This window comes from Thamnophis elegans, chromosome 4 (genome assembly GCF_009769535.1).
Source record: "Thamnophis elegans isolate rThaEle1 chromosome 4, rThaEle1.pri, whole genome shotgun sequence".
Lineage (NCBI taxonomy): Eukaryota > Metazoa > Chordata > Lepidosauria > Squamata > Colubridae > Thamnophis > Thamnophis elegans.
Genome location: NC_045544.1, coordinates 22628025 through 22643399, shown reverse-complemented (window position 1 = coordinate 22643399; position 15375 = coordinate 22628025). Strand labels below are relative to the sequence as shown.

General features: G+C 35.5%; 1 protein-coding gene across 1 annotated transcript in view; it reads left to right on the top strand.

Annotated features, from left to right (window-relative positions):
* LOC116507237 (ephrin type-A receptor 7) overlaps positions 1-15375 on the top strand; it is a 43060-nt gene that overhangs the window by 23464 nt on the left and 4221 nt on the right. Inside the window, exons 10-11 of the mRNA XM_032215248.1 lie at positions 438-587; positions 10669-10862. Of these exons, the coding sequence (XP_032071139.1) occupies positions 438-587; positions 10669-10862 (344 nt within the window). The remainder of the gene's footprint in view (positions 1-437; positions 588-10668; positions 10863-15375) is intronic.

Genomic DNA, 15375 nt, shown 5'->3' with positions numbered 1-15375 from the left:
TTCCTCATGGAGAATCAAATACTTGAGTGGTGGGATGGATATCAGGAATAAAAAGAGATTAGGGCCAATAGTTCCTCAGTTTATCTACTTCTGATCTAATTAGGGGACAATGGTAATAGTGTCTAAAATGTTTGAAATACTATGTACTTACCCAATAGATATGCTTGTGTATATATGCACCATTACTGACTTGTGATAGTACAGTGCAGTACTGCAGGCTAATTCTTCTGATTGCCAGGAATTCAATCCTGACCAGCTCAAGGTTCTCTCAGCCTTCCAGCCTTCCAAGGTCAGTAAAATGAAGACCCAGATTGTTGGGGGCAGTATGCTGACTCTATAAACTGCTTAGAGAGGGCTGTGAAGCACTGTGAAGCGGTATATAAGTCCTATTGCTATATTGCTGTGAGCTTGTTTTCAGAAACATTCTTTTCCCATAGGGTGGCAAAATTCCAGTAAGATGGACAGGCCCAGAAGCCATACAGTACCGGAAATTTACATCAGCGAGTGATGTATGGAGTTACGGAATAGTCATGTGGGAGGTGATGTCTTATGGAGAGAGGCCTTATTGGGACATGTCAAATCAAGATGTAAGTTGCCAAAATGTAATTATACTCCTTATAATATGATAGAGTTGGAAATGTCAAACTTATAAGCAAAATGACCAGGATATTTTACTCCCATGAGCACATAAGAAGGTTTTAAAGTAATGGCCACATATATTTTATAAATAACTTAATTTGTAAATTGCATTGATTTTTCCTATTCTTAAAGTTAGCCTAATGCAAACTAACTAATCATATAGCCAACACAGTACTACAATTATAGTACCTCGGTATTTTGTTTATGATTGCTTAGTTACTGGCTCTGGTACATACCATATTTTTCTGACTATAAAACACACCTTTTTTCCTCAAAAAAAAGGGTGAAAATCTGGGTGCATCTTATACATCGAATACAGCAATTTTTTTGCCTCCCGAAGCCCCTCCCCTTCACCAAAATGGCTGTGCATAGCCTTATGGAGGCTTTCAGAGAGCTCCTGGGGGTCGGGGAGGGCAGAAATGAGCAAAAATTGGTTGTTTCCCCCCCCCCAGCCCCCAGAAGCACTCTATAAGCCTCCAAAGGCTATGTATGAAATTTTTTTGACAAAAATGCACCCATTTTTGCGAAAAACGGGCCATTTTTTGCCTGTCCCCCCACCCCAGGAGCACTCTGCAAGGCTATTGATGCCTATTATTTGAAAAAAACAGGCCCGTTTTTGCGAGGTTTGCAGAGTGCAAAAACTTTTTCCCCCCTTTCGGAAAGCTCTTTAATTAGAGTGATTGATGAGAATTACATTGATAAGTGCTGTGCTAGCAGAAACAAGTCTTAGGTGCTGCAGGTTGCAGCAATTTCCTTCTCCAGCTCATGGATAAATACACCTGGAAACATCTACCTACCTACTCTCTCTCTGCACCTACCTACTGTATTTCTCTCTCTCTCCCTCCCTCTCTCTCTCTCTCCCTCTCTCCCTCTCTCCCTTTATTCCTATATCTACCTACCTACTCTCTCTCTCCCTACCTACCTACTGTATCTATCTCTCTCCCCCTCTATCTACCTACTTACCTACCTACTCTCTTTCTCTCCCTCCCTACCTACTGTATTTCTCTCTATATATATCCCTCTATCTACCTACCTACTCTCTCCCTCCCTCCCTACTGTATTTCTCTCTATATATCCCGCTACCTACCTACCTACCTACTATCTCTCTCTCCCTACCTACCTACTGTATTTCTCTCTCTCTCCCTCTCTATCCCTCTATCTACCTACCTACTTTTTTAAAAAATTGCCTCTTCAAAACCTTGGTGCATCTTATACTCCAGTGCATCTTATACTGCAAAAAATACTCTAATCATAAAGTAGTTTTTAAAAAGGACAGATAGATCGACAAAAAGAATTAGAAAACAAAAGGTGTAGCAAGGTTGTTCAATCATAGATAAATAATTTTGTAGGCTTTATTTCCTCTATTAAAAACATCTGGAAAATAAATGAAACTTTTTTGTGTGTCATTAGACAATTCTATGTACTCAAAAGTTTATATATTCTATTCTACATTTAACTAAAATATTTATGAAGCTCTGTTTTTAAATACAGGTTTATGAAGATTCTTTGTCCTCAGAGGATATCTTTCTGTTATTATTTTTTTACTCCACCTATACTTATATTTCAATATTTCTGGGCCACTAATTATATTACAAAATTCAAAGAATTATGAAATCCAAAGGCAAATTACAGTTTGATGAACAGAAGTTGATTAGTAAGATACCTGAAGCTAATTGTGAAAACTTTTCTTAGTCATATACGTAAATATTTTTATAGTTCTACGAGCACTTTGGATCCCCAACATAGAGAAGCAGCCAAATTCAGTAAATAATACAGAAAACAAATAAATGAAGTAATAGAGCTATTTAAAAATAACAAATGAAGAAAGGAGTGAATAATCTTTCATCCCACACATTTGTGTTCTGTAATGCATTGTAGCTGTTTTTCCATTATCTTAAAAAAAATGCAATATCTGCAACAGTTCACACATTCATTTATAAAGAAGGCCAAACTATTTTATAGTTCAGAAATTTTCCCGATCTTGACTGTAAAGTCAGGCACCATTATGCTTAAAGTTTTGATAAGAGCAAGGACTCTTTCTTACTGCATTGAAGTCTATTTTGTGTAAGGAGTAAGCATCTTCTTAGTCACAAGGAGTCCATAGAAAAGGACCAACAAATGCTTTTATAAGATCTATATTGCATCCTATAAAAACAACTTCTAATCCACACCTGCATAAACAAGCCTGAGGCTAAGATTTAGGGTGTGGAGTTGACTACATGTTTTCGTTTTCTTATTTTGTAAAGAAAAAAAAAGACAGATTCAACCCTATGACTAAAGATAGTAAAAAGGTGTGAACTAAGTTATCTTATTTCATGTTAGAATATTTTTTCTTCCATTTATAAGAGGATTATATTATTTTTTTTGGTTTTGTTTTTTTTTATTAGCCCAACATGCTTCTTTAGTGTGTTCATCTGAATCACTTTATACTAAGGACATTCTTATCTCTTATCAGCAGATAAGATTCATAATGGATTTATAGAAAGTTAACTTTTATACATAATTTTCTGGATTTTTTTTAATCTTCTTGAATATAATAGTTTACTTCCACCAGTAGAATAGATTAAATATAGGGAAAATTTTGTTAGAAATCCATCAAAGAATAGTCTAAAAGAAACATCAAAGTATTTCCATTCTGGTTTGAGCAGTTGGATATTATAGATGCTAATTGGCAAGATAAAGTTTAGTTTAATTTAGTTTAGTTTAGTTTATTTGGTCTTGTATGCCGCCCACTCCTGGAGGACTCTGGGCGGCTAAAGAATAAACAGTTTAAAACTAGATAAATAGGTAGGATGACCAGTCAAGTAAGAAAATTCATAATTTCTTCTCACCATATTTTAAGTCAGTTGTATATAAATTTTGAGCCAGAAAATGGAATTAAAGCATTATACAATTTGCATAGCAGTTTTCATACTCTGTATTTAATTGTACTGTATTTTATCTTATTTACATATTTGAAACTTATATTAAGTCTATAAAACTAAAATCAGGAAATTAATATATAGATACCCAAGATTGCTATCACCATATTTTCATTTAATATCCATCAAGGATTATTGAAACTCTAGTCCAAAGAATTTGAAATGTACTTTACTGCATACCTTTCTTATGAAAATAGTGGCTGAGATGTCATTATATGAAATATTAAAAGGCCAGGTTCAAGTTGCCATTTCACAAACAATTTCACAAGAATTTGACTAAATTTAATTAATTTAGTCATTTTCTTTCACTGTAACTTAATTCACATATAGGATCATATGATGGATAATTCTGTATATGTTGCATTGAGCTTTTTAGAGAAAATGTAGAATAAAAATTATGAATAAATAACAGAGAGAAATGTAAGAAATAATAAATGCACTTAAAACATTTGGAAAACTCTTGATTTATGTAAGATATCAGTGCATTATATTTTTTTCTTTTTTATTCATTGGCTCAGGACCCATCATGAAACATAATAATTATATTCTATTTTTCTATGTAAAGAAATAAGCATATATCAGGAATAAGTGAAATTTCTGTCTGCAAATCAGCAGTCCATTACAATACTCTATATTCTACAAAAAATATCTATATATATCAGCATTTGTGCTGATAAATAAATAAAGGGAGACTAGTATAGATCTATTTCAAGCTATTTAGCTCTCATCAGCTAGCCATACCCTTACTGGGATTCGAACCTGGGTAAGGGTATGGCTAGCTGATGAGAGCTAAATAGCTTGAAATAGATCTATACTAGTCTCCCTTTATTTATTTATCAGCACAAATGCAACACAAATGTAACAAAGGCAACAGTAAAAATAATGGCTTTCTGTCTGAACGGTCTCTTGTGATGAGCCGATAGACAGAGAAAGGAAGCAGTATGCTTCCTCTTACATTTGGGCATACCAGGGGTTGTGACACAATACATACACACACACACAAAAAAACCCACACACACATATATATATCCTAAAATAACTTAATTTCATATTTGTAAAGCAAATAATCAGTTCATTAGTGAGCACTGGACTATGACATTATGTAGTATTACTATTGATTGGCCGTATGTGACTACAAGTTGGCAAGCAGAAAAAGGTGATTAAATATATAGATATAAAAAAGAAGAGTTTTAATTACATCATACATAGTTTTCATTATTTCAGCATCAGTGTGACTAGGTACGGACACCTGTGTATATAACAATATGAAGAGAAAATAATTGTTTAATCGATTAATTAAAATTTGTTTCACTGGAGCAAATATATAAGTCACTGTGACTCATAGTTGTAGCTGAATGTAGATTGTAATATAGAGCTTCTGAAAAATGAACAACCTGCAGAAAACCTCCAGCTTCTCTTTGAGTCCATTTATATTAAGCAAGACTGATTTTTTCCCATGAGGATGGAAAACAGTTTCGTATTCATTGCATAAATTTGCTGCTGAATAGACTTCTTCTCCTACCTGCTGTTTATCTACAGGCAGGAGTTATTTTTTTCTCTTCTATTAGAGTGGAAGCAGAACATAATGCAGGGGAGGGGAAAGGACTGATTACATAGAAAGAGAAATTTTGTCAGCAAAAGTGAAGCCATTATGGATCTCTAGTAGTTTACTTTATTGTCATTGCACCTCGTACATCGAAATTAAATGCCTTCTGAAATATCTGATATGACATGACATCAAATGTTGCATTAAAGTCAATGCTATTATTGCAGTCTTAACATAATTACATGATGTGAGAATCAAATCAGAGTTGCCAAATACAGTTTCATTTCATCTAGAAATACACTATTTGTAAATCAACACTATTCTGTATAGATAGAGATATGAACATGATGTTTCTCTAATAATTCTTAAGAATTGAGTGATAGAAATCAAAGGTTAGGGTAAGGTTGAATTTTATCATCATTACTTTTATATAAAATCTAAATGATGAGTCATTTTGGCAGAATGAAAGTTGTTAATATTTGACAGTCTCAGTGTCAGAGATTTCATGGACTGTCAAAATATGGGCAAACAAGTCCTTGGGGCAGAGAAAAAGAAGTATTGACATTCCCAAGACACTTCGTAGAGTTTCATTCCTTTTGACACCTTCCTTCTGTACTAGATTCAAAATAAAGGATGTTTGGCAGGAAGATAAGATAGCTGGAAGGCAAAGCTTACCTATCTTTTAAAAAAAAACCTAAGGAAACTCCGAATCAATATTTTCTTTTGCTGAAGTTTTTGCATTGAGCTTGTGTCATTTGCTTGCTCTGTAAATAGCTAAATAAAGTAAACTGTTTTCCAATTATAAAGAAAAAAATAGATTGCAATTATTTTAATAAGCATATAAATAAAATATTTCCTACTTGATGAAAAAATGCTTCCATTAGTTTAGGAAAGTGTGATGTATTTTCTATGCTTTATCTACTCCTTTGCAGAAGAACTATTTCCATATTATACTATCAGGTATTATATTATACTATAATGATTTATACTATATTTTTTAAATCCTTTTTTTATTCAAAACATTAAAATGCAAACTCCCCCAAAAAGGGGAAAAAAACAAAACAAGGCTAAACAAGACTACACCAAAGAAAAGGTGCATAAATGAAACAAACATATACAGTAGAACCTCCGGTCACGATTATAATCCATTCCAGAACTTTGGTCTCAACCCAGTTTGGTTGTGACTAGAAGCAAGATGGATTGCGCATGCGGGTACAAAAAAATTGGCATGGAAGGTGAAATTGCCGCTGCATGGAAAATTGTTGTGGCTGTGTTTGATCGCCACCTGAGGATGTTTTTATGACCAGAGTGAAACCTTTAGCGTATTTTTTGGTCGGCACCCAATTTGGTCATGGTCAGAAGCATTTGTGACCCAAGTTTCTATTGTACATAAGTTGCCCTTCCTAGTTGAATACTGATAATTATATTTCCAAGATACAAGATCTGTGACACAAATATATTGCTGAGTGCATAGCATGGGTTTTGGAATGCTGGTTGGGAAGTTCAGTTTTGCTGATGATTTTGAAGGAGTTGACCACTTTCTTTCTGGGAATGCTTGGAATTCCTTTTTGTTGTTTTTGTCTTCTGTTTTACTCTTTTTCCTTCTTCTCTCAACAATCATTTCTTGTCTTTTCATTTTTCTTCACATTCCTCATTCAGATTCAGATTCAGATTTAATTTATTTGTATGCCGCCCTTCTCCGGGAGGGACTCATGGCGGCGAACAACTCAAAAGGGGAAAGGGGATACAAACACAATACATATAATTAAAATACACAAGAGTCATACGGCCATACAAGTCGAGAGGGGAGGGGAACTCATCAACCCCAGGCCTGCCGGCACAGCCAGGTTTTGACAGCTTTCCGGAAGGCCTGGAGAGGGGTGAGGGTCCGAATCTCCGCGGGGAGTTCATTCCAAAGGGCCGGAGCTGCAACAGAGAAGGCCCTCCCCTGGGTAGTAGCCAGATGGCATTGGCTGGTAGACGGAACCCGGAGGAGGCCGACCCTGTGCGATCTAACGGGTCTGTGGGAGGTAATTGGCAGAAGGCGGTCTCTCAAGTACCCAGGTCCAATACCATGAAGGGCTCATGCCACTCTTGTAGTATCCTGAAACTTTGCTTGACATCCTTAATGTCTTTTCCTATACACTACTTTTAACTATAATAGTTCTCAACTTAAAACCAGTCCTTTAATAACCATTCAAAGTTTCAAGAAATGCCAGAAAAGCTACTTACAACCTGGGTTCGGAGTTCCAATGGCCAGTACACTGCCTGTCACATGATCGCATTTTGGGCACTTGGCAACCAGCCTTAATTTATAGTCATTTGCATCATTTCTGGGTCACATGACCATGATCAATGACATTTTCCCCAGAAACCAGAATTTACTTCCAGTTTCCATTAAAAAAAATACCCCCCACAGCAAACAATCTGCTCAATGAATGACTGCACCATTCACTTTACAACCACCCAAAAAAAGATAATAAAAATGAGATGGCCCACCGAATGATCATCATGATTTAGAACTATAATTCTATACTCAATTACACTCATAAGTGGAGGAGGTATCTATAATTTGGTCCTCAAAAGTCTGCTTAATCTAATTATGATTGTGAAGCAGAAACAAAGTTTAATGATGGAAAGGATGAATGTGAGAGATTCTTGTTCCAGATAAAATGTTCTTCCTTGTCTTCCGTTTCCCACAGGTTGTTCTCTTTTCCTATTGCAATTTCCTATTCCTTTCCCTGATGATATTTCAACTATATAAAGAGGCTTCAGCTATTCTAATTCCTTAACGACATTCCCAACATTCAGCAATAAGGCTGTTTTGCATACATCATGAAAAAAAGGAGAGTACATTTAAATTCTGCCTGCCAAATGATAGTTATTGTAATATATACCAAATCCATATGTGCTCACATTACTTCTGCTGCAATAAAAATATGTCTTGCAAAGTCCTGAACACAGCTGTTATATGGCCCATATACTAAGTGAAACTAAAAATTCCATAGCTGACATTCCTAAAGATTTATTTCAGATCCCTCTTATGTTACACGCAACTTCAGTTCAAAGCAAGGATTGTGAGAGTGAAGTCACAACAGTAGGTAGTTATTTTCAATGTACGAGTTAAAGTTTCTTTCTAATGGTTTAGCGCTCCATGAACTTTCAGCTAAATTTCCATCTATCTAAAAATGCTAGTTGGAGGGGGAGCTGTGTTATTACAGCCTCTCCTAAGATTTCCTTGTTTTAATGGGATATTGAAAAGCCAAGTCAGTGATTAAATAGTGTGTTTGTGATATGGTCTGGCATATAGATTTGGGTTACATAAATACAGCTCTTTCACCTCGGGAAATCAAATGTATATGTTTAAGTCAGCAAGATACCTTAGAATGATTACAATACCAACATACCATAGAACATTTTATTGGCCTACTTGGAGGTATTGCATTCAGTGATGTTTGAAGGAAAATTTGAAAAGGCATGATACGATGAGCATTATTTCGCTTGCAACACAGGAAACATGAAAACAATGGCTCATAAATTGTTATATGGTAATTTCTATAAAAACATCCTCCTTCATTATTTATTGAAAGTCCTAAAGGATTATTCAGGAAGCTCAAGTACATTTTTATGTAAATTATCTGTTATCAGATGCATATTGCACAGTTATAACAAAGTTGAAAACTTTTGTCCAAGTGCAAGTAAGGTTCAATAAAGGATTATTTTATTTAGCCAAGCAATAAACAAAATGAGAATGGACCTTAAATTCATTGACAGTATAGTATAGCCTTTATTGTCATTGTACATCATGTACACAATGAAATTGGTTAAATTTGTGCTAAATTCTGCCTATGTGTATTTTTACATATATTTCTGATAAGTGGCCAAATTAGAATAGCATACAGCTATTATTATAAACTTTGTTGTTCCCATACAGTGCGCTTCTACAATAAGAAGCCACTCATTCATTTTATGTATGTATATGTGTGTGTGTGTGTGTGTGTGTGTGTGTGTTTTATTTGTGCTGATAAATAAATAAAACACAAATATAACACAAATATAACAAAGGGAACAGTAAAAATATTGGGTTTCTGTCGTGATGGACTCTTGTGACGAGCTGATTGACAGAGAATGGAAGCAGTTAGCTTCCTCCCATAATTGGGGCATACCAGGGGTTGTGACTTCATATATATATATATATATATATATATATATATATATATATATATATATATATGTGTGTGTGTGTGTGTGTGTGTGTGTGTGTGTGTGTGTGTGTGTGTGTGTGTGTGTGTGTGTACACGTTATATATACACACACACACATATATATATACATACATACACACACATATATATATATATACATATACACACATATACACATACATACATACATATATACATACACAGACAGACAGACAGACAGACAGACAGATAGGTAGTTTACATGTTTCACAACTGATATAATAATGTTATTATTTCCAAAATGAAAGTAAGAAGCAAGTGTGAAGGAGAAAGGTGGATTGTTGGTTATTGTTTATGTCATGTAGCCAATGTGCCACAAGGCCCTCTTTATTACTACTGATAATTTATTTACATAAAGTTTCCCATTTAAAATATTGATCTTATTGGCTCAGGAAGTGTCTAAAACTCTTCTTAAAAATTATGCTTGGCTTATATTTGTTACCTGTCACACCACCTTTGTGTTGCAATTCCAGAGGAAACCACTAATGGGTTTGCCCAAAGACGTCTGCAAAAATTTATAGAACAAGATGTTTTTGTCTTATCAACGGAATGCTGTTTTGCCCATTGTGTTGGTATTTTTTTTATAAAACCACACTTTGGCTTATCAGTGCTGTATGAACTTAACAAAAGTTTCTTCTGACCCTCTTCTCTGGTTTTGTTTTGGTTATTTTCTTTTTCTTTCTTCAACATCAACAAATCAATGCTGCAAAAAATAATAGTGGCTTAACTGATCCTTGAGAAATTATGTTGGCCCACACTATGTTTTGATACTAAACAGTTCACTCAAACTTCCTATAGTCAAATCGTTGATTAGATTCACATCTAGTTTGGAGTGCTGTTGAGAAGGTCATCATGGGAAAGCATTTTCTTTTCTTTTCCATTATACACTAATTTTCATTCATCCATCCATTTCATTTTCATCTAATTATAGATACCTAGATGTATACACAGACTGTTTAATCATGCTTTGTTTCCCTGCCAAAAAGAGCCTCTTGGACAAATAAATATTGCTTTCAAAGAGTATCTCATGTATCAGTTTCTCAGTTGCACCCATGGTGAATTTAATTGCTATTCCCTCCTGCTGATTTGACTAGGTAATGCAGCTATGTTCTCAGTATACTATATGCATGATTATCATTATAATCTGTTTAATAGGCATGGACAATAAAAACAAGTTTAGAGTATTATACAACAACAGAAATTCTTGTATTAGAACAGTAAGTTCTATTTGAAAGATACGTTTCATAAAATGTTGTTTAATTTGGTGTATTCTTCATGAGCTGTAAAAATTTAAACTCATGGCGGGTTTTGTTATTAGGTTATAAAAGCAATTGAAGAAGGGTATCGTTTGCCAGCGCCCATGGACTGCCCAGCAGGCCTTCACCAGCTGATGCTAGACTGCTGGCAGAAAGAACGTGCAGAAAGGCCAAAGTTTGAACAGATTGTGGGCATTCTAGATAAAATGATTCGGAACCCAAATAGCTTGAAGACTCCTTTAGGAACCTGTAGTAGGTAAGTTATGAATTAGATTCGTAAATTGTAGGATAAAATTCTAGACAGCTTTTCTTTGTTTCAACTGTTGTTGGCCCATGATTTATTTATTTTGTTTCAAAAAAAATTATACCACCATTATTATTGGGATAAGTTCAATCATTCCATATTCCAGATGCTTTTACAAGGGCAAACTAGGTATTAAATCTAGGTTATAGTGATGGTACAATATATTGATGTTCCTTATCATAAGCCAAAAGAAAATGACAGCTTTATCTGTACAGATTCCAAAAAGATAACCATTTGGAACTATTTTTTTTTTTAGAATTTGCCTTTCTCATTCCAAATAATTGTTGATTTGCTTAATTAACTTCATACTGGATTAGGTCAAGATATCTTTATAGACCGCCGTTGAAACAGTATAAATACTTGATGTAAAATTGTGGCCATTTGCCTTCTGGGCAGAATTAGAAGATCAGAATACTGCTATTTGAAATGCTAAAAGGACAGAAGAGTATGTCTGCAGAAACACTATAATTGGACGGAACAGTGATAACAGTGATACTTTGATTATTTTAACAAAATTTATGGAATTTTATTTAAAATAATTATATTAAACGTATTCGATGAGTGTTTAATTCTTTTTTTCAAAACTGATAGAAAGCACTATTGGATATAATTTTCTGTGCAAAAAGAGGTTGAGATTTTATAAGGTGCCAGAATGTCTTATAAATTGTCTTATGTGAAATTAATCTGTCCAATTAATCTTGCTTTGCTATAGAGAACCATTTTTGTGATATCCGGGTAGAAGCAGAAAGCCCTTCTCAATTGTGGCACCCAAATTATTTTTTGAAATAGTACATGTTAGCTCCCATTAATTGCCCTAGTTCTGCCCACCTAGCAGTTTGAAAGCATGCAAACACAAGATTAATAAGTACCACTTTGATGAGAAAATATAACAGCATTCTGGGAGCTGGTCTACATGACCACCGAAATTGTCTTTTGACATCTCTCTTGGCCAAGGAAGAGAGATGAGTCAGACACAACTGACAAGGAAACCTTTACCTTTATCTTTTTTTATTGACTTTCACTGCCAATCTTTATACAATTTAGTGGCATTTTTGCTTGCTGAATGATATTTTTAATTGATGCATTTTTTGCTATTCTGTTATTTCCTTTATGTATAACTCTACAGTACAATGTAATAGTTGAACATAGTTCAGTGAAGTCAACACTATATGCTCCCACTGTAAAAAAAAAAAAAGTCCAACAGTATGTTAAGGGGATAAGAAAAAAAAATACAGATGCCAGTCATATAATGCCATTATATAAATCAGTGGAGCAACTGTGGCTAAAATATTATGTGAATTTCATGTTTATGTATATCAGAAATGATATATAGAACTAGAGAAATCTCAGAAGACAGCAACTAAGATGATCAAGGGAGCTGCAGTGACTTCCTTATGAGGAAAGATTGTAACATTTGGGCCTTTTTAGTCTAGAAAGCAAACAAATGAGAGGGGAGGTTTATTTGAGGTGCATTACGCATCATTATTCTATAGCCTTTATGGTCATTGTACAAAATAAATTCATAATGTGGACAAGGAGAAGTGGAAAAGGAAAAGTCATTTCTGCTTTCAGAACATTCTAGGATCTAGGTAACCAATGAAATTGAATCCTGGAAGAATCAGGCAGACAAAAGTTATTATTATTATTTTTACACAACACACAATTGAACTTTGAAATCTGCTGCAATGAAATTTTGTGCTGGCCACCAGGTTGGTTGGCTTCAGAAAATATTTAGAACAGTTTTATTTTATTTATAAAATGTATAGACTGCCCATCTTATCTCAAGGTAATTCTGGTGGCTTGGAAATCATGGGGATCTTTGGCTATTAGCCATCCTCTGAAGACCATCTGCTGGAAGACCAGTGAGCATCTTGAACTGATCATCTTCTCTTTTATAATTATTTATCTCTCCGCCTCCTCCCCCAATTTTTTTTCATCTTCTCTTGGCTTTTCTACAAAATTCATAAGAGTGGTTGGTGACAACAGTTTGTTTTCCCATTGAAGACACCCATCCTTTAGCTAAACAACTCTAAAGAGGCTCCATTTCATATGCTCCATTTTTTAGGAATGTCCCCTTCAAATGGATTTGAACTGTGTGTCTATATGCCTTGGTGTCACACTGTAAACCCTGTAAACCCATCCTTTCAATTTGTGATCCACCCTCTGAATGCAAGCTTTAGGGTGCAGATTCAGAAGCTATTGTAACCATCTTTTTGCAAGCCTAACAGCTTAGACATTCATATTAGAATGTCTCTAACTTCTTCTGTAAACCATCCAGAGTAAGGTGGAAGGATGGATGGATGGATGGATGGATGGATGGATGGATGGATGGATGGATGGATGGATGGACGGACGGACGGACAGACAGTTGATAAAAGCATCACAAATTATCTTGTGGCTTCCTTACTTCTTCAAGAGAGCAATCAACTAGACCAATGGTCACCAACCTTCTCAGCCTGGCGCATGGGAAAAGGGAGCATCTGAGTGGCAGGCACACATGCACGTACCCTCCACTTGCACAAATGGAGCTTTGCATGTGAGTGGAAGATGTTTGTATTCACACATGAAACTCCACTCGTGAGCATCAATCACTTGCACTCAGGTAGAGGATGTTTGAGTGGAGGGCGCTTGTGCTTGCACATGAAGCTCCACTCACACAAATCGACGCAAATATCCTTCACTCAAGTGAGTGGAGCTTTGCATGCACGTACAAGCGCCCTCCACTCCCACAAGGGGAGCTTCATGTGCATACACTTGCCCATCTCTCTGATGGCCCGGTTTCAAACAGCCCGCGGTCTGGTAGTGGGCTGTGGCCCAGGGATCGAGTACTCCTCAATTATACTACCACCCACACAGTTTCCTCATGTCTCTGCTGAATTGCTCTTATCAATCTTAAATTTAATACTAAGGGTTCAAAGCTTTCCAACTCCAAACAGAGAAAAAATATTTCTGAATCATTGGTTCCATACATTGTATGAACAACCAAAGATTAAGACATAGTGCAGTAGACCGTTACATATATTGTTCTTCCACTTTTCTCTAATTCTGCTGCTTAATCACGCGCAGGACTGACCATATGACAGGAACCTTTTGCAAATATTGTTTTCTCACCCTCAGGAGTCTTCTTTCCTCCAAGAAGGCTGTTAGAATTATGTGGTCAGCCCAGAGTCAATTGGAGTCAGACAGTGTCTTAGTTTGAAATAAACAGATAAATAAATAAAATTCCTCCGAGGCACATTCACTATCAAGACTGTGACACTGGCAAGCGCGAAAAACCAGAACTATTTGGATTTCTGGAAATATCTTCATTGCTAGTAAGGTAGTATAACAGAATATTGAAAGCCTGCCAAGGCTGTTCTCCAGTTCAACATATACCTAGCATAATTAAAGCAGTATTACTTTCAGTCCCTTTCTCACAATTCTCCCTAACTACCCGTAACTCAGGAATCTTTCCTGTAACATCCCTGGTTTTCTCCTCTAACAGCTGTGCACCAGTCTTCACATTCCCAAGCTCTATTAGACATTTCATAGCACTAGGCCAAGCTCATGTCTTGTCAAAAAAAAGCACTTCTTTCTCTCAGTGAAGCTATATTGGTGCCTATTACTAATGCTATTGAGCCAGAGGGGCTTGTGCTGATCAGTCCTGCATTAGACTGAATGCCAGACAAGCAGGAAGCAATTAGCATATTTCCAATGGCTTTATTAGCTTGGTTGTAAATCAGCTAACAGATGCTAGGACAGCGTAGTTGTAAATTAGGCAGATAATGATCTGAAGAGAATCTCTCACCTGTAAAAAAAAAAATAGCAGGCCTGTTGTAGAATGATAGTCTAGAGCTACTGATATCCACAAAAATCTTGTCCAAGGATCATAAATCAAAAAACATATCCATAAGGTACAAATCTCCTATCTCTATGTTTTCACAGTCCTCCAGGATGAGATAGAGAAGGCTATAATGGTTTCTTAGGAACCATGTTCCAAATAGAACATTGCTCTCTCTCTCACACACAAAATTTAATTCCCTGCAGTACGAACTCCATCATGACTTTCTCTTGCTTCCGAACTATTGAAGCTTGACTTTTCTTCAATAATACACACAAGTACACACATATACACAAAGAGACATATATTGAACATATTATTTTCATTGATGATAATTGATTATTGCTTAATAACTCTTCTGCATCCTTTTTCAAAGTCTCAGCAAGAAAAGGATTCTACCACTAGTGAAGCAATTATAGTTGTACTTTCTACCTAAATAGATATCAGAAACATGCATTTTCCCAATCACTGTATTAGATTAGATATAGTCATCTATTTTAAATAAAAAGTTTCATCTTATATGGATCGACATGTGCAAAATTAAGCGTGGTCTTCAAGGAGAACACATACTGTAGTATACGATTTAAAATAAGCTTCTTCTTCTTCTTCTTCTTCTTCTTCTTCTTCTTCTTCTTCTTCTTCTTC